General features: G+C 35.9%; 1 protein-coding gene across 1 annotated transcript; it reads left to right on the top strand.

Moving 5' to 3' along the window:
- Positions 1–2655: 2655 nt before the first annotated feature.
- On the top strand, positions 2656–3636 carry LOC142622013 (late embryogenesis abundant protein At1g64065-like). Its single transcript, XM_075795419.1, has one exon. It carries the CDS (start codon positions 2758–2760, stop codon positions 3421–3423), a length of 666 nt encoding a protein of 221 aa, XP_075651534.1. The 5' UTR covers positions 2656–2757; the 3' UTR covers positions 3424–3636.
- Positions 3637–22555: the final 18919 nt, after the last annotated feature.

Genomic DNA, 22555 nt, shown 5'->3' with positions numbered 1-22555 from the left:
CTATTTTAAAATAAAGGGTTGAACATATAGGGGCATTTTTTGGAGTTTTAGTAAAAAATTCATTAAATCTAATTTCATTCCTTCCAATTTCTCCCAATTTCAGGGGGGGGGGGAGAATGAAATTTGATGTATTAAGGGAATAGAGATGAATGAGTATTCCCTCCTACTCATTCCATTCCCTCCCACTTAAACTCCCAAACAATGGAAGGAACTTTCCATTCCCTCTATTAAAATTCCCAAACAAGGGAAGAAAAGAATATCTAAACTTATTTTCTTCATTCCGTTCCATTCTATTCTCTCCTCCCAAACAAGGGCTTAGAGGTTTAAAGGTATTTTGGTCATTTAAAAGATTTTGACGGTATTTTGGTCATTTTAAAGGTTTCGAGCGTATTTCGATATTTTTAAATATTTTCAGGGGTATTATGGTCATTTTAGAGGTATAGGAGCATGTTGGTCGTTTTAGAGGCTTCGAGTATATTTTGATCATTTTAGAGGTTTAGAGGTATTTTAGTCATTTTAAAGGTTTCAAAAGTATTTTGGTTATTCTAAAGGTTTCAAGGGTATTTCAGATTTCAAGGCTATTTCAGTGATTTGGAGGTTTTGGGGTATTTTGATTGTTTTAGAGGTTTCAAGTTTTTTTTTTTTTTTCGTTTTAGAGGCTTTTAGGGGCTTTTGGTCATTTTTTAGGTTTTAAGGGTATTTTGGTCATTTTGAAAGTTTCGAGGATATTTTGGTTATTTAGACGTTTCAGGATATTTGTGGTTATTTTAGAGATTTTTTGGTATTTTGGCTCACTTTAGAGGTTTCAAGGTATTTTAGTCATTTTAGAGGTTTCTTGGTATTTTGGCTCATTTTAAAGATTTTGGGGGATTTTTTGTCTTTTAAGAAATTCCAGGTGTATTTTGGTTATTTTAGAGGTTTTAGGGTTTTTTTGGTAATTTCAGAGGTTTTTTTTAGTATTTTAGCTCATTTTAGAATTTTTGGGGTATTTTGGTTTTTTTTTTACATTTCGATGGTATTTTGGTCATTTTGGGGGTTTCGAGGTATTTTTGGTCATTAGAAGTGTATTTTAATTAATTTAGTGGATCCAAGGGCATTTTGGCCTTTTTAGTGGTTTTTGATATTTTAGAGTTGAGTGATTTGGTAAATGATACTTGGGTCTAATTACCTAATCAATACTCAATTAATACTTATGTTATTGTATTTAATTGAGTTAATACTCATTTTACCTAATTAATAGGTTTTATTTTAGTTGATGAATTTTTGGTGGGTAAATAGGTTTGGGTTGATTTCATCATCCCTAATTAATCCCTAATTAAAAGAGAAAGTGTATGTTTAACCAAAATTTGGAGAATTTTTTTTAACCCTTGTATAAGAGGCAGGAGATGCTCTAGTAGGGCATGCTTCAAGCTTTACATCACTAATGAACGTTTCATTACAAAGAAAGATTTTTTTAAAAAAAAATAATATTATAAAAAAAAAAAAAAGGTCCAGTTCATCTATTATTGCGGGCATGCGGTCTTATGATGCTTCTTTATTTTTTATTTAATTGTTATTATTTTTTTTGCCAAGTAATAGGGAAATTTATTAAGGAAAAGAGGCCATAGCCATATGTCATCTCTCTCGGCAAGACAATGAAGATGGCAATGGTACCAGGATAATTACAAGAGGGGGCTCAAGCAGGAAGGGAATTGGCTAAACAGTTTGAAGATCTAATAACATGCGAAAATAAAATTAAAATAAATAAATAAGACTTAGCAGCTACATTAATGTCCTTGATGAAATTTGATATTGTGCAATGACAGAATTTTAAATGGGTTTTAATCCATACAAGGAGATAGAGCACCATTAATAACAAGAAGAGCCGCTTTAGCTTCAGCCCAAAGAGGATCTCCTTTGACTTCGTTCCCGATCAAAGCAAGCGTTTTTGACAAATAGCAGCAAGATAAACATTAATTTATTTATTTTACATATATTGAATGAATGATGATTTATTATGTTAATAGAAATAGAGAGGTAATTCTAAACAACCTTTACCAGCTATGTTTAATTCAAAGTACAGCACAAGTCAATGTCACAAATCACAATCGTATAAACATTCGTTAGAAGCTTCCCCTTGAAAAAAATGAAGTTGGGGAAATGGTTTTGGCTTGAATGACCAAAACCAGTGTATTTGCATTAATATATTTATAACTGTACATGTAAATCTGTTACTAGCAACAAATCAAAAAATCAAATATAAGAAGATTAAATCTCAGTTGTACTTGTATGCGTTGCTATCTCAAGAATCAAGATTCTGCAGCAGCTCTGTTTTGTAGGAGATTAATTTGGTTCTTATCTTGGTTTTGAGATGATGATATTTGATAGGAGACTTAGTACTTATCTTTATCTTCCTCAAAACTAGGATCAATAGGATTAAAAAAAAAACTTGGTCAACTTGATCTGTTATCTTTCACGCCCCTGAATTATGGAAAAACCATATTAACTGGAATTCTAAGGTGAGAAGTGAGAACCGAGAATTCCTCAAACAATGTCCAAAGTCAATAGTCAAGCCGTGTTCTCAGTGCCAACGCGTTTTCGGACAGAATATACATAATAAAGTGGACTTAGACCCAATGATGAATCAGAGACTTGTATACCTGACGCAACGTGTTTAGAAAGGTACCCAACATTCAGCACAAAAAGAAGGGTACCCAATAAGCCAACTATGCCTTATTATATATCACCTAACACCAATTCACTTTTCTTCTTCAACATATGGCCATGGCTGAAAGAGAACAAATCAAGCCCTTAGCCCCAACTGGCTACCAAACCAGCAGTAGTGGTGAAGAAAAAATCCTTGCCAAGCATTCGAAATTTCACCATAGAAAATGCATCAAGTGCTTTGGCTGCTTCACTGCCCTCTTGTTAATCGTAGCAGTTATCATGTTAGTCCTAGCCTTCACTGTCTTTCACATAAGAGACCCAATGGTGAGGATGAACGCTTTGACTCTTACAAATCTGAATTTCTCCAGAGGAGCTTTAAGTCAAGATGTTAATGTCACACTCATCGCTGAAGTCTTTGTGAAGAACCCCAACGCAGCAACGTTTAGGTATGATAATAGTACTACAACTATTTATTATCATGGTGCAACGGTGGGTGAGGCTAGAATTCCATCGGGAAAGGCTAAGGCTAGGCGTTCAGTGAGTTTGAACATGACTGTGGATATCATTCCCAGCAAGGTTTTGGCTGTTCAAAATTTAAGTAGTGATTTGATTTTAGGACAACTGAATGTGAGCAGCTATACAAAAATCACTGGCCGGGTAAAGGTTCTGAACATTGTAAACAAACATGTTGTGGTGGATATGAATTGCACCATCACCTATAATATTTTGAGCCGGGAGATTCAGAATCAGGATTGCCATCCAGATGTTCATGTCTAGGATTTTAATAATATTTTTTTTTTTTTGTAAATTCGGATTCAGTTTTTTTTTTTTTTTTTTTTTTTTTGCGTTCTTAGTTTCTAATACCTTCTAAAAATATACCCTGATACAGAGAAGTTGTGAAATTGCAGTCTCCAGCTGCAAACAGCGATTAATTTGGAGTAAATTTATGAGCAATCTTACTGCTAAGTTAAATATTACTTCTTCTTCTTCTTTTTTGCTGAATTAAGTTAAATATTACTCTATGCCTGGTTTGCTTATTTCTCAAATATTTGTAGTAAGAAAACTTGGGTGATTATAAAAGCCAAATCTTGTGGGAAAAAATAAAAATAAAAACCATCGTTGCAGTACTTGTATTCCCATTCTTAAAGTAATTGCTCCCAAAAGTTTAAACTATTAGGATATTATTATAAATTTAAACATTTTAACCATAATTCTTAAAACTCCTTAGGTGTGGAACTAAACTCCTCTTTATTAATAAGTGAAGTCCCTAATAGGTGGGTTTTTTAATATTTTAAATAGAAGGTAGATTGAAAACAAGTATTGAACCAAGGATCCTCTAATTTGATACTATAATAAATTATTAGTTGTCTAAAAGGTTTAATTACCAATTGCTCCAAAAGATTAATTATAACACACATTACTTATTATCTACAAAACCTTATTAGATGAAGCAACTACTTAACCAATTGTGACGCACCACCTTTCTGAAACTTAATTGTATTTCAAGCGAACATCTGTATCACCAACTGTGAGTCACAACAACCTTTTGATTCTTGTAAAAAAAACATTTCAAGATGCAGACTTAGGCCAAACCCATTAATTTGGTTTAGTCTGTTACTTGGTAAAGTTTCCCATGAACAGTAAAAGTAATACATTTCTACGACCCTCAAATTTCAATTTTCAACAGCCCTCAAGTGGACACAAGACCTTGGCTTTGAAGAAATTTCATGTCACGTGTGCGAAAAAAAAAAAACAGAAGAAAAAACTAAGGGCTTAAGTTTCCCGTAGTGCGGCTGACTTTGACTCCCATGTTTCACGCTGGAAATGTTGGTTTTGCTCAATGTTTATAGAATCGGTCAGAAAAGGTAACTTGTAAGTTCCTATATGTTATGATTTGTGACAATAATATGAACTATAAGTAGACTTTTGTTACTAAGACTGTTCTCGGATTGTTAGCAGCATATTTCGCACCGCGGATCCACCTGCACTCGTCTCCTATGGAGGTTGTCCCTGGTTGGCAGAATGTTAGAGCAAGCTAAGACTGTTAATTTGCTATGGTACTAATTGTTGAATTTTCTATGTTTCCAAAATTTCAGATCTTGTTAAACTTATTATGAAAAAAAATAACCAATAAGAAATCAATTGAATGATTAGAAAACAGGGAAGAAAGAATCTCGTTATGATAAAATTTTGAACTGAGAAACCATAAAGTATTTTTAACAGGTATGGTGAGATATGGACATTTGAGAAAAGAGATATTCCATCTGGCTGGTGAGGATGAAGACGTTCTCTTTGAATCAAATGTGACAATTGATAAACGTAAGAATTGGGCAATTGGCTTTAGGCTTTTGGCAAAAGGTTGAACCAACTGAAATTGATGGTTGATTATTACTTTCGATTAGTTTTTAGTCATTAGGAGTTTAATGGACCATTATCAGGATCCATGAAATACTGGCTATTCACAGGCCGGGCTTTGCAGATTTTGGGTCACAATTATTGACATTAGCCCCTCATGGGCTAACTTTAAGCTTTGGTCAGTCCTCATCTAACAATTAGCCCATGACTGGGTATTATTTGTGATCCGTGGCCTGCTAAACCTTGTACTCTCAATAAGTCTGCGATGAATTCTTTAAAATATGAACATCTCATAACATATATAAAAGATAATAATAAAAAAATAAGAAAAACATTCTATGCTTTTTCTTTTCTTTTTAGGTCCGGTCACCAAATGCCTAATTAAAGATGATTTACCTAAAGTACAATAAAAATTAGATTATAACAAAAATGTCAGACTAATAAACCATTACACAAAACCTAGAATAAATTTTGATGAAGCCGAATTTGTCAGTAGTTGTGATCGTCCAGCTAGTTTTGGGTTTATCTACAAGACGAGAAAAAAGTGAATCAAATAGGTCACCGGTGTGGTGCCAACCAATGAGCTTCCGATAACAAAGTCAGGTATAAAGAAAAAACAGTAGTTGAGTGTTTATAATAATAAGTGCATAAGAACTGTACTCTTGCTCTAGGATTGATATGATTTATATATGCCTCTATGTTTCTAGCCATTGGGGACCTTTAATGGTGGCTTAATCGCTTGTCTGGGTAACGCTTATGGTGATTTAATGCTCTAAGCTGGATATCTCTGAGCTGTTATGTCCGTTGCTTCATCCAATCGTACCGGCTTCCACATTAAATACCTTATTTATGGCGATTTGTTCGTCCACTGCGTTATATGGACAAATATTATTTCCTGACTCATCAACTTTCACCCACAATGCAAACAATTAGTCTTTCAAACTATTTTTTAACTTAGAAGTCCATGCCAAGTTCTCCATGCATCATCCTAGATCAAAGATGCAATCAAGTCCACAGAGAGAGAGAGAGAGAGAGAGAGAGATTTATGTGGGTTAAGGGGCATTTATGACAAATATTTGTGTAAATTTTAATTGCAAATTTTTTACTAATAAAACGTGTAGGAAAAAAAAAGTTGGTGATGGAGGAGCAATTACTGCTCCAAATCGGGTGCCCTATAACAAATGCCTTTTTTTCTCACCCTCAAAACGAGTAACTATTATTATGCACATTGCCACATATTAGTAAGGGTGTTAATGAAAGGTAGAAGGCACTACATAATTTTTCTTGGATTCATTTTGTCCTCCACCCCGCTTTGTTAATTGGTCTGTACAAAAATTTTCTTGTACATGCGTCTTACCTCTTCCCTCTAGCTTCTAGCAAGCATATTTTTACGATTAATTTGAACAAAGTGTTTGCTCATCATTTAAGATTTAAAAGGACTTGACTTGGATCTAATACTCCAATACACTGAACCTATCAAGATAGTGGTACATTACAGGTCCAATGCTTTAGAGTATTGAATCCAAGCTAAGGACTTGGTTTGGATCCCGTGCTCTAATGCACTAAACTTATCAAGATTGTGATACATGACAAGTACAATGCTTTAGAGCATTGAACCCAAACTTTACACATTTACAAAATACCATGTATGAATCTACCTTCAAGATAATATTCCTATAACCTTATACTCAACATTTGCACATTTGTACGTATGGGAAAACAATTAACAATTTGCAGCAAATTATTGAGGGTTCCAATTAGGGAGGTGACACGAACTCCTCATGACATGTAAATTCAGGCAGCATATAGATGAAGCAAGATTGAAGGCTTTAATTGCTTTATGAGACATTAAAATTTGAGGTAGTCCAAAAGATTAAGATGAAATGAAATGTCTCTGAAATCCTGCTTGAATTGATCATTGAAGTCAACAATGAGTCAATGACCACAAGTTGCAGTTTTATGTTATCCTGCTTGAATTGGATAGGGCATATCAACACCAATAACAGAGCCCATCAATTATCCTGAGACGAGAGAATGGATGTCAAGACTCTCTTCCCTAGGTTTACAATTAGAAGGGTAGGATTTTTTTTTTTTTTTTTTTGCTAACCCCATTTCCCTTCTAACATTAGTATTGGATTAACCAACCAATTAGTACAATAAAACCTACCTAAAAAAAAAACTAAACCAGCCATATTGGAGTAGTAAGACACTAGTGGAAATGCTGTTAGCTACAGTGCTCATCCAAGTATGGTAGCATAGCCATGCATAGTTTTAAAGTGTCTCTCTCTCTCTCTCTCTCTCTCTCTCTCTCTCTCTCTCTGTTGTTGATTTGGGCGTCAATGATTTGCGTGATGAGAACAACATTAGGGAACGCCATGGAGATGGAGGTTGTTGCGGGCAGTGGTACTGTGGTGATAACTAGCGTTGCAGTGCAGACTTGCCTTGTGCAATAAAGGAGGAGAGAAATACCTTCAAAAGAAGAGTATTTTTTTTTATTAAAAAAATTAAAACAATCAAGAAAATAATATTTAAACAAAATTAAGAAAATAATTATTGAGTTGTGTAAGGACATAATTTGAGCTCAAACCCACAGTCAGAAGGGGATGGACTTGAATGGCCTTTTTACAATTAAATTTGTAAAGAGTGGACTCCAAAAACTAGATTCTAGTGATGTTAGATAACAAAAATGATGGTCAAATTGTGTCCTTACAAGTTGGATATGAGATGTATTTGAAAATGAATAAAATAATGTCTATGAGTTAAGAGCTGCCCAAAAGTTTTCCTAGATCATTGTGATACTCTTATATGATTGATTAATGTATATTTTATCATATAAGAAAGATGAATACCATTCTCTCAATAAATAAATAAATAAAGATGAATACCAAAAAGATAGCAGGATAAAATTTATCATACTCTACCAATTTAACTCTTGTTTTTAGTTTATCAATCCCAATTAGAAACTTCAAAATCAAACGCTTAGGTCTGGACAAAAGAAAAATACTTGGCTAATTTTTTTTTATTATTAGTTTAAAAAGAATAAATTATAAATGTGATGAATCTTCATGTTGAAGTGTCAGATTGCATGTTTCCTCCAAAAAAATAAATGTAGGATTGCATGAAATCAAACTCTTCAAAACCAAATTTTGTGCATACGTATAAAAGTTGTGCCAAGTGGAAATTCGAATTTAAATTAACAATTTTTTTTCTCTCCCCGTATGGATCTTGTAAAGTTGTGATTTACAACTATGTTTTATGTTGACTTTATTCCATGACAAAAAGTGTTGTGATTGCTTTAATTTTGTTAATTGTATTTTGTGGGTTTTTATTCTATTGGGTTTAGTATTAAGTTGGTGAATAATCAAGCTTGAAATGAAGAATCAGTGCATTTTCGCGATTGGCTCGCGAGTAGCTCGCGAGAAGAGTATCCTACGAAAAGGGCACGTGAGAAGCACATGCTGGAAGCTGAAGAGTCATGCCAGCCTGGAGGATTTCGCGAGTGTCTCACAGGTAAGGTCTTCCCGCGAGATACCTGCAAAACTCTCTGTTTTGAGGATTTTTAAGTGTGACTTTCTTACCCTTCACCCATACTATATATACCCTCATTACCCACAAAAGTGTAAGGAGGTCATTCAGAGAGAAAAACCCTAGATAGGTTTTCAACAACACACACACACCCATCTTTTAGAGAGAGAGCTACCCATCTTTAGTGAGAAATCAATGTAGCTTCTTCTCCTTTGCTCTCCCATTGTCATACCTTAAGAGAAGATTTGTACCCAAACACAACCCACACATTTTCAGAGTGTAGAGAGTGTTTTGGAGATTAGGAAACTTTGGGGATTTGCCAAAAGAAGCCGGTGAGGCTTGGCGGATGCAATCGGGCGTATTGCGAGATCTGGAAAGCTAGAGAAGACATGACTCCGTAAAGCCGTTGGTAGCAGGAACTTGGAGGGCTCAAGTACATTGGGTAAACTAGGCTTGGAGGGTCTTTTGTTATTCGTGTACTCCAACTTTATTCTCTAGTGGATCGATTTACCACTTGAAGGGAGGCGGAGAGGTTTTTCACCGAGTTCTTCGATTTCCTCTTCGATAACACATCGGCGTGTTATCTTGTGTTTTCATCCTTCTTTCATTACTCTTGTGCTTTACTTTTATTGTTTGTTATTCATATTTATGCACTAGAGTAGTACCGATTCATTGCGCACATTTACTCTTGTTTCCGCACTTTGATTAAGTAAGAGTAAAAGCAATCTAGCCGTAATTTGTTAATTGGGGGTCTAAACAGCTCTTGTGTTTTTAATACAAATTCGAGCTTTCAATTGGTATCAGAACAAGTACACTTGTTTTGGTTTCATTACCTTAATGTGATCCTTGACCCCTTTGTGTGTTTTGCCATGGATAGTTCTTTGTATACTTATATGGATGTTGTTGATTGTAACATGCCATATGTTTGTGAAAATGCCTCTATGAGTGTTAATCCTCAAATTTGTGATGACATGTTACATGGATCTATGGGTGTTGTTGTTGATATTCCAAATGTCAAACTCTTGAAGAAAAAGGTTAAGAAGTTTCATGAGAATTTGAGTAAGTTCACTAGTGAAAAGGATGATTTGATTGCTAAGCTCAATGAATCCAATAAATTAGTTGAAAAGTATAACAAGCTTGCTGAAAATTTCTCTTAAAAAGCTAAAAGAGTTTGAATGTTTGAATATGGATTTGGATGCTAAACTTGTTTTGTCTAACAAACTTGTTGATAAGCTAAAATGTGAAAATGAATCTCTTAAGATGCATACTAAGTGTTTGATTGCTGAACCTATTGCTGAAAAAGACGAAAATATTTGTTGCAATCATGTTGTGGTACCCGATTTTGTGTCAAATGTGAGCTCTAACTCTAAAGGCAAATCGGTGTACATTCCTTCACACAAAAGAAACAAAAAGGTAGAGAGAAAGGCTCTTAAGCCAAAGCCTCCGTTTAGGTCTCAATCTAAGGTTTTGGATGGATCTAAGTTTGTTCCAACTTGCCACCATTGCGGTGTGATCGGTCATATAAGACCTCAATGTCCCAAGTTGAAGAGAGAACAAAACCTTATTGCTAGAACCCTCCCTAAAAAGCCTAGTAGACCTAAACCCATTATTTGTCACCATTGCAGTGCCTTTAGTCATCTTAGACCTCATTGCTCTAAGTTTCAAGCTCTTAAAAGAATCTAAAGAAAAGAGAAACTTGAGCTTCTTGGAAGTTGTGTTTTGCAAGCAAAATCGGTTTTTGGGGAAAATGGTAGTTGTTGAAGAAAGTTTTTAATGTTCTTACCTCTTTGTCTATGTGCATCTCTAGTTCTCATTCTTCCAACCCTCGTCTCACTTCTCATGAGACACTCATTCCAAACAATCATTCCGTTTGGATGAGAAAAAGTTCATATGTTTGAGTTTATGCTCCTTCGGTCCTTGATCTAATTCTTTCGATCTTTGTAGGACCCTTCATGCATTAAATGCTTCATTGTCATGCTATTGACACCCCATTTTGCAACCCGCATTTAACCTCACATGGAGGGTAAAAGGGTAATTTTGACTTGGAAATATGCATCTTGATTCTGGTTATTAGATCCTTAATCTTATGTCACCAAAATAATCTTGATGTTGTAACAATCAAATCGACTGGTCATAAGCCCTAATCGGACTATCAAATTCAAAGTTATCATCAAATCAAGTTTTAATGACCAAGATGCACTATCACAAATTGAGTCCGGCTATATGTGATTATGAACAATTAATTCCAATTGGTTATAATAATAATCAATTTGAGATTAATGATGTGTCATAATTTAATTAGTTAGGACTACATTTTATGGTAAGGTTGCATACACCTAATTAACTAGATAATTAAACATTAATTATTCAATGAGTAATATGTGCAATTATCTTTTAATTAGAGTAAATTTGAAATCAATTAAGTCTGAAATGAGAGTGATTGGAGCCATTTAATGTTAATTGGGAGCTAATTTGGGACCTATTAATATTAATTGTGCTAAAATCATTTTCTAACAAATGACCTATGCTCACCATTTTATTGATATCTCTCAGAATATTTTTAATCTGTGAATGAGATTTATTTTCCCAGAAACTAGACATTCAGGGCTTCAATTTGAGCACAAGAACGAGATAATTCCGATTAGAATTGAGTCAGATATGATTTTTCAAAATTAGCTCTACAGGCTATTACAGTAGATACGGGAAAATCGAATTTTGGCTTACTCCTCACTCCGACCAATCTCTACATTTAATACACCAAATTTTTCCAAAGGCTAAAATGAGGTCTAAGTTCATGATTGTTTGTCAACCCTCATTAAATGGCCTTTCATTCATATTTTCTCAACCACTACTATATAAACCCTCATCTCCTCCATTCCTAGACACACAAAAACCCCCTCTCTTCTTCTCTCTTAAGTTCTAGGACGTTGAGTAGTCTTGTCATATCTTGGTCTTCTTGAGACTCAAAGTATTGAGTGAGACTCACTCTTCCTCTCCTAACTTTTCTTTTCCTCCACCCTTAGGACCTCACTCAAGAGTCTCCTCGTCCACTATATGGATCTTGCATGAAGGTGTAATCCCTTTTCCTAAATTGTTTTTTATGTTTCCATGATGAGAATTTAGTATTAAAGCATGATAATAACTATTTAAATTCCCTTGAATATGTTTGAATGTTCTTAAATGTTCTTATGTGTTCTTCACATGTTTTTGGTTGTTCATCACATGTTCATGCATAAACACTAGTTTTGATCTTAAATCCACATCAAAAATATAAAAAACATGTTTATTTTATAATTCTTTCAAATCTTTGAATCTAGGATTTCACCATACACACACATTCACTAGAATTTATTTTTCAATCCAAATGTAATGCTTAATAAATTGAATTAGGGTTCATCACATGCACACACATTAAATTCAACATGCAAATTAATTGACATATTGGATAATATGATATGAATGTTGGCCACCATAGTCTAGAAGACCGGTTTCATCGGGCAAGGTGGGTGCCTAACACCTTCCCACCTTGTAACATAGCCTCCGAACTTAGATCAAGGGTTAATAAGATCAATGCTTATCCTTGTAATTTTCAATTTTTAGACTATAACTAGGAAACAAAGTTATGTACTTTATCTTAAATTATATCTAGAACCAAAGCCATGTAATTTCCTATGATCAATGTCAATTCAATTGAAAATTAATAAAATGAGGAATTTCTCAATTTTGGTTTTCTTATTTATCCCATTAATTAAATAAGTGACGACTCCATTGTAAAACCCTTAATCTAAAGTGGAAAATATAACTAGTCGAACCTCCATTTTGAGAGGTAATAACACGACTCTACCCATTCACGTGGGCTTGGCCCAACAGATTATAAAAACGAGGGCCGAGGGCACGGTCTCTCATACATGCATTTGTGCATCATTCATCTCTTTATATGCATTGTTTTTGTTATTTTTGCATTTGATCTTACTTTTATACTTTTGTTTTTGTGTGTAAAAATCAAAAAACACATAAAAAGTGAAAATTTTAAAAAGTTTGATCGTGTATGTTTGAGCACATTTCACATGTGAATTTGGCCTAGTATTTTTGTACTAATGGCGTAGTGCATTTACGAGCTTAGCTTGTTTTGTATGCACATCTATCTTTGTGGGACATATCTTGAAATTTATGTGTGATTGTTGTAAATCGATCTTCAAGCTTGTCATGAATGATTAGTCAATAGTCTTGTTGGTCTTGATACATGCATAGACTTGTGCCTATATCTTTTCCCATGCTTTTATGTTTTTGCTTAAAGAGATCATCAAATGTCAAATCTCAAAAAAAGATATTGAGCTGTAAAAGCCGTCACACATACTAGTATTTGACTAGGAAAAAGGGAAAGCGACTTGTATTGAAATGTATGGTGCCTCAAAAAGCCAAAGACTTACTCACAAAGTTGAAATATAAAAATTTCAAGCATCGATCTCAAAATGAGATGTATTTTGTTCAAAATGATCAAATGTTATGATGTGTAAAGAAGTTAAATGAAAAGCTTCAAAGTTATGTAATCATTTTTGTGGGAGATCATATATGTTCATTTCTATAATTGAAATAGTCCAGTTGACTTAGTACTAGTTGTGTATGACTTGATTAAATTGATCATTGAAACTTCACTCTAGTACAAAGAAATCTTCAATGCTAAGGGCATGTTTTGCTAGTAAATGTGTAGGCCTATTGCCTTGCCTACCTACATGAGATACCTCTACATAGCGAAACTCATGTGATGTAGCAAGGGAGATATACACTAGCACAGCAACAGCAGTAAGGGGAGGCGATACCTCCTTCAAAGCATTAACCAAGATCAGTGAATCTAATTCAAGAACAAAATCCTAGATAACCAAGTCTTTTTGCAAACTGCATTCTAAACTCTATAGCTTTTGCTTCGACCTCAACCACACTAAGGGGAGCCAGTAACTTCTTACTGCAAGCCCTAACCACTCTACCACGATCATCCCATATGAGAACACCCACCCCAGCTGATCTGTGAGTTGCAAAAACAACACCATCCACATTAATTTTATACGAGTTGGGGGGGGGGGGGGGAGAGGAGTCCAAGCAACAGAGCACTTTTATTTCTACATAAACGTGATTGTAGCACTAGATTGGTACTTTCCCAAGTAGTCTAGGGCCCCATTAATTATTGACAGCCCATTCTTTTTTATCCCACCATTCCTGACCTCATTTCTATTTGTCCACAACTTCCATGAAATCATAATTATCTTCTCAACTATCTCTTGATCTCATTTAGCCACCATAACCGCATGCCATAAGAAGTCCATAAAATAGTGAAAATGGAATTCCTTCTTCACACGGAGAACATTTGACAAAGACTAGATCTCTCGAGCCCTTGGATAGTCCCAAAACAAGTTACTAGATGACTCCACTTCCGCCTGGCACTCAACACAGCAACTCTCCACCAAAACCTTCCTTCTCACCAGATTCTCTTTTTTGGGCAAAATATTTTTACATGCTTTCCAAGTAAAATGGCAAACTTTGTAAGGAACATTCACCTACCATATGTACTTCCAAAATTTCCTTAAGTTGCTGTCATCCAATACTATCCCTAAAACAAAACCTAAGTGCATCTCTATAGCAATCTTGTATGCGCTTCTCACAGTGAACATACCATTCACAGTTGGTGCCCACACCTACCTGGCCTCTAGAAGCTTGGTACTCAAAGCAATTCCTATATTACATCCACTTCATTGAGAAGGAATAAATATTGAGTTAGCTCTTTTTTCCATGTCCCCTCCACTGCATCTATAAGTGTATCAACCATGGCATTTGGAGGTAGGCTTGAGGGCGAAGATGTTACCCTATAAGTAGATGGAGTTGGCAACCATTTATCATTCCAAATCTGTATACAGCATCCATTTCCCACCTACCATCTGCCACCCTTCTTCACAACTTCTCGAGCAACCATAAGGCTTCTCCAAGCATACGAGGGATTGCACCCCATCCCAGCATGGACAAAGTCATAATTAGAGAAATATCTTGCCTTGAAAACTCTGTATAGTAGAGAGTCTCGACCCAATTGTAACCTCCACCCTTGTTTAGCCAACAGTGCCAAGTTGAACTGCTTTAGTTGTTTGAACCCTGTACCCCCACAACTCTTCGCAGCACACATTTTTCCCAACTAATCCAAGCCATTTTAAGCTCCTCCTTGCGCTAACCCCACCAAAAGCTCCTGATTAGACTTGTCATCTCATCATAGAGAGAATCAAGGATTTTGAAGCAACTCATGGCATATATAGGTATGGCTTATGCTACTGCCTTTATCAACACTTCCTTCCCGACTTTTGAAAGTAGATTTTCTTTTCAACCAGCCAACTATTTTGCCAATTTCTCCTTTATTTCTCTGAAAGAGTTCTTTTTATTTCTCTCAACTAGTGAGGGAAGACCCAAATACTTCTCATGCTATTTTATCACCTGTGCCCCAAATCTCGACTTGATCTCATTTTGGATCTCTTCTGCTGTATTGGGGCTGAAAAACAATGAGGTCTTGGCTCGATTCAGTTACTGGCCCGATGAGTGTTCATACACATTCAAGACATGTTGTAAGGAGTCGCATTCCTCAATGGTAGCTTTACTAAAAATAATACTATCATCTGCACAAAAAAAAAAAGGTAAGAGATACTAGGACCACCTCGACATACGAAGATGCCTTCCATACTTCCTATAGACTCACAATAAAAAAATTATAAAAAAAAAAAGATAAGGAGAGAGAGGGTCACCTTAACGGAGGCCACGGGAAGGAGTAATTTGATCACTCGGCTTACCATTGATTCTAATAGAATAGGAGACGTATAAATACACTATGACATAATGCTTCTCCATCATTGATGAAAACCTAACTTCCCCATGATCTTGTTTAAGCATATCCATTCCACCCTATGATAAGCTTTACTTATGTCAAGCTTCAAAGCCATCTCACCTTTGACCCCTTCTTTTCTCTGATTAATGTGGTGCATTATCTCAAACGCCACCAGAACATTGTCAGTAATTAACCTTCCATTAACAAAAGCACTCTAAGAATCACTAATGATAAAAGGCGCAATCTTCTTGAGCCTATTTGCCAAAGTTTTTTATGCCAATTTATAGACCACATTACATAAACTAATTGGTCTATATTCAGTCGCTTTCTTAGGGTTCTTTGTTTTTGGAATCAAGACAATATGAGTTTCGTTAAATTTTGGAGGAATAATCCCTAAATTTGAGAAATCCAATATTATTTTTGTGACTATCTTACCCACCATAGGCCAAAAATGTTGAAAGAATAGAGGTGGCACACCGTCAACTCCTGGAGCTTTCAATGGGTACATTTGCTTCAAGGCCCTGTATACCTCCTCTGCTTAAAATTCCCTGATTAGCTAAGAATTCATTGCCTTAGAAACTTTGGGTTGAACTTCATCCACCATTTCAGAGAAATTCGATGGGTTCGATAAGGTGAACAAATCCGAATAGTAGTCCACAAACACCCTCTCAATTTCCAAACTATCTTCCTGCCAAACCTCATTGCCGTTAAAGACACCTTCAATCAGATGCTTTTGAAATCGAGATGAAGCTTCGGCATGAAAAAACCCAATGTTTCGATCTCCAGTCTGAAACTAGTTCAATCTAGACCGTTGCTTCCACATCGCATTCTCTTTGTCTAGCCAACAATTAAGCTCCACTCTTGTTTCTCTAAGACTTCTGTTTGTGTTTGGGGATGAAGGTTGTAACTCTAGCCACTCCAATTGCTTTTGCAATGGGGAAATTTTCTTTCCTACATGCCCAAAAACATATTGATTCCAAGCTTCCAATTTCGATCTACATTCCTCTAAGCAACGCACCATTGGAAAATTGGAGCTAGAGGTCAACCCCTCATTCCACACTTCTAAGACTACCTGTTCACATCGGGCATCATTCAACCACATGGATTCAAACCGAAAGAGCTTCTCTTGTTTCTTCTTTTTCAGTTTATGTAGGAAGGATAATAGCAAAGGACTATGATTAGATACAAATGAGGATTTGTGGAACAATCTTGATACTGGAAACAAAATAAACCAATCTTAGGTAGTCAATGCCCTATCTAATCTCTCCCTAATTTGGGTTCCATCCTGTTTCTAGTACAACCATGTGTATTTCGGCCTAACAAAGCCCACCTCTCTTAACTTGCAGAAATCAATAGCATTTTTGAAATGGGTCATCTGGTAATTGGGCCTAAGAGTACCCCCTTCCTTCTCCATAGAACATGTAATCTCATTAAAGTCTCCAATTACTAGTCATGGTAATGGAGAAAGCCCACTAAGCTCCTTCAATAAATTCTGTGATTCAACCCATAGAGATGTATCTGGATTTTCGTAAAACCCGATCAAGTGCCACTGACTAAATCTGTCTCCACTTCCAACAACCGCATCAATATAAGACAAGGAAGATTTCTAGACCTCAATTTTAACATCACACTAAGCCACCACTAAGACCATCACTAGGAACAATAAAGCTCTATTTAAAACCACATAGATTGCGAACCATAGTCATCCAATCTACATCTGACTTCATGTCCATCAAAAAAACAATGGTGGGATCTTCTAACTTAAGCACCTTTTTTAAGGCATTAACTACCTAAGGGTTTCTAAGCCCTCGACAGTTCCAGCTTAAGAGACTCATTGGACCCAGCGAGGTTACTCTGCAACCTTCGCCGATCCCAAGTTTGTAGCAAAGAGTTGTTAAGACATATGTAATTCATGTTAGGAACATATGTCATCATGTATTGGCTAATCTTTTGACAAAACGTACTTTACTTATAATTTGGTAGATCTAGGATGTGTTAAATGTTTCAAGAAACAAGGTTTCAAGTTCAAGTGTTAAAGCCATGCAAGTCTGTCCAAGAATCAAGTAATGAAGTGCTAGTTTTTAAAGCTCGACAGCTAGTATCTATCGAGATTTAAAAAGCTGTCTAAACAAAGCTCGATAGCTGCTTAACAGATAGGGTATCCGTCGAGAATTATGAAAATCAGATTTTTAGCACTGATTTCATTCCAATCCGTGAGGATGTATTTGAACTTTCTTTTCTCACAACCGTAAACATATATAAGAATTATTTTAAGGGCTGTCACAGAGAGCAAAATTACACAAGTGTGAAGCAAAGTGTTGTTCATGCAAATTGTGACCGGAAACCTAGTTTGCCCTAGTTCATCATTCTCTTGACGAAGCTGCTGTGTTTGTACACCATAGGGTTTTATGACCAAGTAATTTCGTGATCTTCATCGTGTGATGAACTGAAGAACTTTGCAGCTAACATTCTTCTCAAGTTGGTGATCAAGTCACGTACTAGGATCCGCACATCTATTGGTTAGTCATGTACTGGGAGCCGTGCATTAAAAGGAAAGATTGTCACTATAGAACAAGTCCAATTGGGTATTGGGGTAAGGGTTCAACTGTAGGTTGGTATAAGATACCGGGATTCTTTTACTTGTAACTGCTTTTTGAGATAAAAGCGAATTCTCGAGAGTAGTAACCTTAAAATCACCCGGTGGGGTTTTTGTCTTGGAGATTTTCCCCATTCGATAACAAATCACCTTGTCAAATTTATTTTCCGCTACATTTTATTTTAGCTGATAATTTGTTTATGTTGTCACGTACATTGCATGTTAATTTGATTAATCAATTAATTCGGTTAATTACTCAATTAATTCATCACGAAGGGTTAATACATTTTGGCCTATCAAAAGAGAACACTTAACTTTTTTGTTTCCTCATCAACCTTCAGTTTTTTTTTCCCCCCTTTGTCCATGCATACATCCCCCTGAAAGCCCACCTCCATGGTTTTACATTTTGGGCCTTCCACTTGCTCTGAACCACCAACCATCAACCATCATGTCTTTGTTGGGCTGATTGGTAAGTTTGGTCCATTGGCCCTTTTTTGTTGCTTGTTTAAAGAGGGCCCCTCAACACTTTTGTATTTTACAGCCGCCCCTTTTGAAAGCTTTTCTTTCCCAATTTTTGCGCCCTTCTTTTTCTCCTTATTTTTAGCCCATCCCACCACAAAACTCACCTTCCCATTCTCCATACCATGGCTGCCATAATCCAGAGATCTCTGCCCCTCAGATTGCCCCACTAAACTCTCCGAGAAATTAGCTAGGCACCCACGGAAGAAGCGAGGACGGGAATCTTGTACTAATTAAGCGGGAAGACCGATCTATATTAGTAACTATAGGGTTTGAAATCTGTTGCATGTCCACTAGATCTTTATCAATACCCTTAATAACAACCTCGAAATCTACAGGATTTTTGCTTCCATTTGAACTTCCACTAATCACAGCTTGATTCAAGATAGAACCCCTCTAAGCTTGGCCTACTTCTCATGCCAGTTCCACCTCCAATTGGTTTTCCTCCTCTCCTCCATCCCCCACCTTTTCATACACTAATAATGGAGGTCGAGGCGAGCACTCCCTCTGTTGTAGGTCTCCCTTTGCTGGGTCTATCCTTTGAGAGGGGTTTGATGCCACGAAGGGATCGAAACCCTTTACTTCAATTATCTGTCGCCAGCTCAGGCCAAATGGAGAGGCTCTGATCCAGAGCTCAAACTGTTGATGTTCCACCAAAAGAGTACCTTTACTCTTAATCCAAATTTCGCACTCCTTCTCATCATGGAAAAGTAGCCCACATCAAAAGCAAATATTGGGAAGCCTTTCATATTGAAAGGATACCCACCATTCCAGCCCTTCTTCAAAGGTTACTCTCCTTCCATAGCAAAGGGGGCGGTAGCACCAATCTTCACTCTCACACGCAAGAAAGTTCCACCCATTAGCTTAGAGGCCTCTCGTGGCTTACTAACAGGCCCAATAGTCTCCCTAGTCTCCATTACCGTCTCCAGTGTCATGAACTTGAAAGGAATATCACGGATTTGGATCCAAGTTCCTTCAGAGCCCTGCTCTCATCAAAACGTTGGAATATTACCAAGTGCCTGTCGTACGACCATGGCTCGCCAAGGAGGACCTTTTCCACATCAACCTCTAAATCAAAGTTGAATAACAAAAGATTATTTCCAAAGTTTGTAATGTGAAAACTCTCCTTTCTATGCCACATAGGCCGGAAGGTACGAGCCACCGCCTCCATATTCAGAGCTCTCTTTGTGTAGAACTTTGCTGCCAAGACAAACTCCGAAACCTGACGCTTCTTTGACAAAACCACCATCTTATCCTCCCTCGCAGACAGAGAAAGGTTATCACATCTGCGAGTAAGGTCTTCCATACCTATACTAAAACTGTCTCCCCACCCCACAAAAGTCTGAAACCCTAGCCCTACTAGTAATAGTGTTACTATAGGGAGCACACATGTCTTTCTCATGAAGAAAGGAAATAAGACTACTACGGGCGAAGCATAGGTTAGAAAACCCCTAAGCAATTTCATTGAGAACTTTTTTAACGAGGAAACTCTTTGACGAAGACAATTCTTATATTACATTGTCTCGCCCTAGTAAATTCTTGGAGAAATTTTCCATTACAACCATTAGTAGTTCAGCAATCAGCACTTTTAAAACCTACAACTTCAATAACAACACAAATAATACAACTTTAATGCCAAAGATAGAGATAAGTACATAACATATTAATTTTATATATATAAACAAAGAGATAATATGAAATTTGACAGAGACACTTTTTTTAATGAGAGACGCATTAATTTCTTGATCTCTTATAACAATTAAAATTCAATTTTGGCTTATCACTGCAGTTTTTAAGTTCAAATCAAAATCATATACCAAACTTAGTTTAAAATTTCTCATAGCTAGGGATGGCAATTTTTCCCCGCCCCGCTTGACCCGCCCCTCCCCGCTTCGCCCCGTGCGGGTTTTCCCCGCCCCGCAAAGGTGATGGGGTGGGGATGGGGCGAGATTTTAGACCCGCACCACGGGGCGGGGCGGGGATGGGTTTACACTTTTTAGACCCGCCCCGCCCACCCCGCGTTAATAAGGATTAAGTTATAATTTTTTCATACTCTAAAATCCTACTATTTAAACAAAAATATCATCAACTTATTTTATTCTACCTGACGTGGTTTTACCTCTCTTTTCTCTCAAGCAAAGTTGGAAATAAGGTACCGATTTTAACTCTTTTTTTTTGTCTTTTCATTCATGATTCAAATGTCTTTCTCAACTTATTGTTCATCATTAATATAATATGAGATTTTTGTGTCATACTATGAGATTTTTGTTGTGACATTGTCTTGTTAAACATTTAAATAATATTATTTAGTTTTTGCTAAAAATTAGTTTGATTTGATAGGATAAATTTATTTATAATTTCAAGTATATTTTTAATATTGAAACATGTCATTTTATTTGAAAAAATGGTAATAGTTATAGGGAAAATTAACAAGAAATAAAGTTTTACGGTATAGGGCGGGGCTTCGCGGGTCTTCACGGGGCCTTAAGGGGCGGGGATGGGGCAAGAAATTTTCCCCATCATGCGGGGCGGGGCGGGGATGGGGCAAGAAAAATCTATACAGGGCGGGGGCAAAGATCCCATCCTTCGGCCCCGCCCCGCCCCATTGCCATCCCTACTCATAGCAACCCAACTCCAAGTAACATGTCCATATTTTAAAATTATGTCTTATTTTCTCATGAAATTTTAAATCCCTAATGCCTCCATCATTCCGTTAATCTTTTTCCTCAATGTCTTGACTTTTTCACAATTTCAAACATTGGGAGATCATTGGATGATTGTTGCTTAGTAAGATACATAGAGAAAGAAATATTTAAGACTATTGAATATTTATTATTTTAAAATCATGAAATGGCTACAAAATATAAAAAATCGTTGAGAGCAACTAAGTAAATTATTTATGAAAAGTAAATTATAGTTTACATTTATATTACATTTTTGCCACACATTTATATTATATTTTTAAAAAATATATTTTTATTAATATCTGCTATTTTTTTTTAATTAAATTTTGTTTCTAAATTTGTCTCTAAATTTTGTCCATTCTAAACTGAAATCATGATTCCAACGCTGTTTATACATATATACATAATCTAATTCTTGAAGACCAATTGTCATATAATCCAATTTTTGAACTTTCAGATTCCTTGTATGTATAATTTGTCATATTCAAATCCCAAAATCTTAACCTTTTTTTGTGCTTTTTTTTTTTTTTTTACCATGACCAATTATGTTCTAATCTTTCACGGAGATTTGACTGTCTATCCCATGGTAAATAAATTGTGCCGGTTTTTACCCCCAGCATGCAGTCTTTTGATGGGATATTTGTCTCTCAAGGTAGTCACAATAGCCATGATTGTCTCAAACATGCTCCCTAACAAGATCCCTTGGAACTTTTAAAGGGCAAAGATAGTCTTCATTCGTGAATTCAATTTGGGTACTTTGGTTTAATGCTTATTGCTTAATGCATGGCTTTGAAGTAGTATATAAAATGCTATTTTTGGGTCCGACAATCACACTCATTAAAGCGATTTCAGGTTCTAAATACAGGAAATTCAGCCTCTAGTTTCTACTCATCCAGCTAAAAATTTCACCAAAGCAATTGTGATTTGTGAATGCTCGTCCCCTAGCTAGGACGACTAAGCTGCAGAAGTAACTCATTGGTGAATACAAATTCTTTACACCAATTTGTGCGGTATACTTTATACTTCACCAATCAAAACCTCATATCTATTTCTTTACTTTTTATATAAATTAACTGAATTTTATGTATGTAAAAAAAATTTTAAAAAAAATTGATACAAAGGATTTGTATTTTTGATTTCTTGACGTGTCCTTTTGTTGTTTTGGTAATGTGTTAATTTAATTTAGTGCAATATTAATTTTACATAAGTCTATTATTTATCCTTTTTATTTTTATAAACTATCACTAATATTATTATTTTTTAGTGTGATCTTATGGGTAAACTAATTGCTTATCGTATCACCCCCTCCATCCAATATTATTTGTCTATCCTTAAAAGATAAACCTAACTTTTTTTTTATGGGAATATCACTCA

The sequence above is a fragment of the Castanea sativa genome, chromosome 1 (assembly GCF_040712315.1).
Source record: "Castanea sativa cultivar Marrone di Chiusa Pesio chromosome 1, ASM4071231v1".
In the NCBI taxonomy this organism is placed as follows: Eukaryota; Viridiplantae; Streptophyta; class Magnoliopsida; order Fagales; family Fagaceae; genus Castanea; species Castanea sativa.
Note: the sequence above shows the minus strand (reverse complement) of the source record. Positions and strands in the feature narration are given on the sequence as shown.

Bases quoted from the DNA above. Each gene is read 5' to 3' on its own strand.
- LOC142622013 (XM_075795419.1), top strand. From the start codon at position 2,758: ATGGCCATGGCTGAAAGAGAACAAATCAAGCCCTTAGCCCCAACTGGC.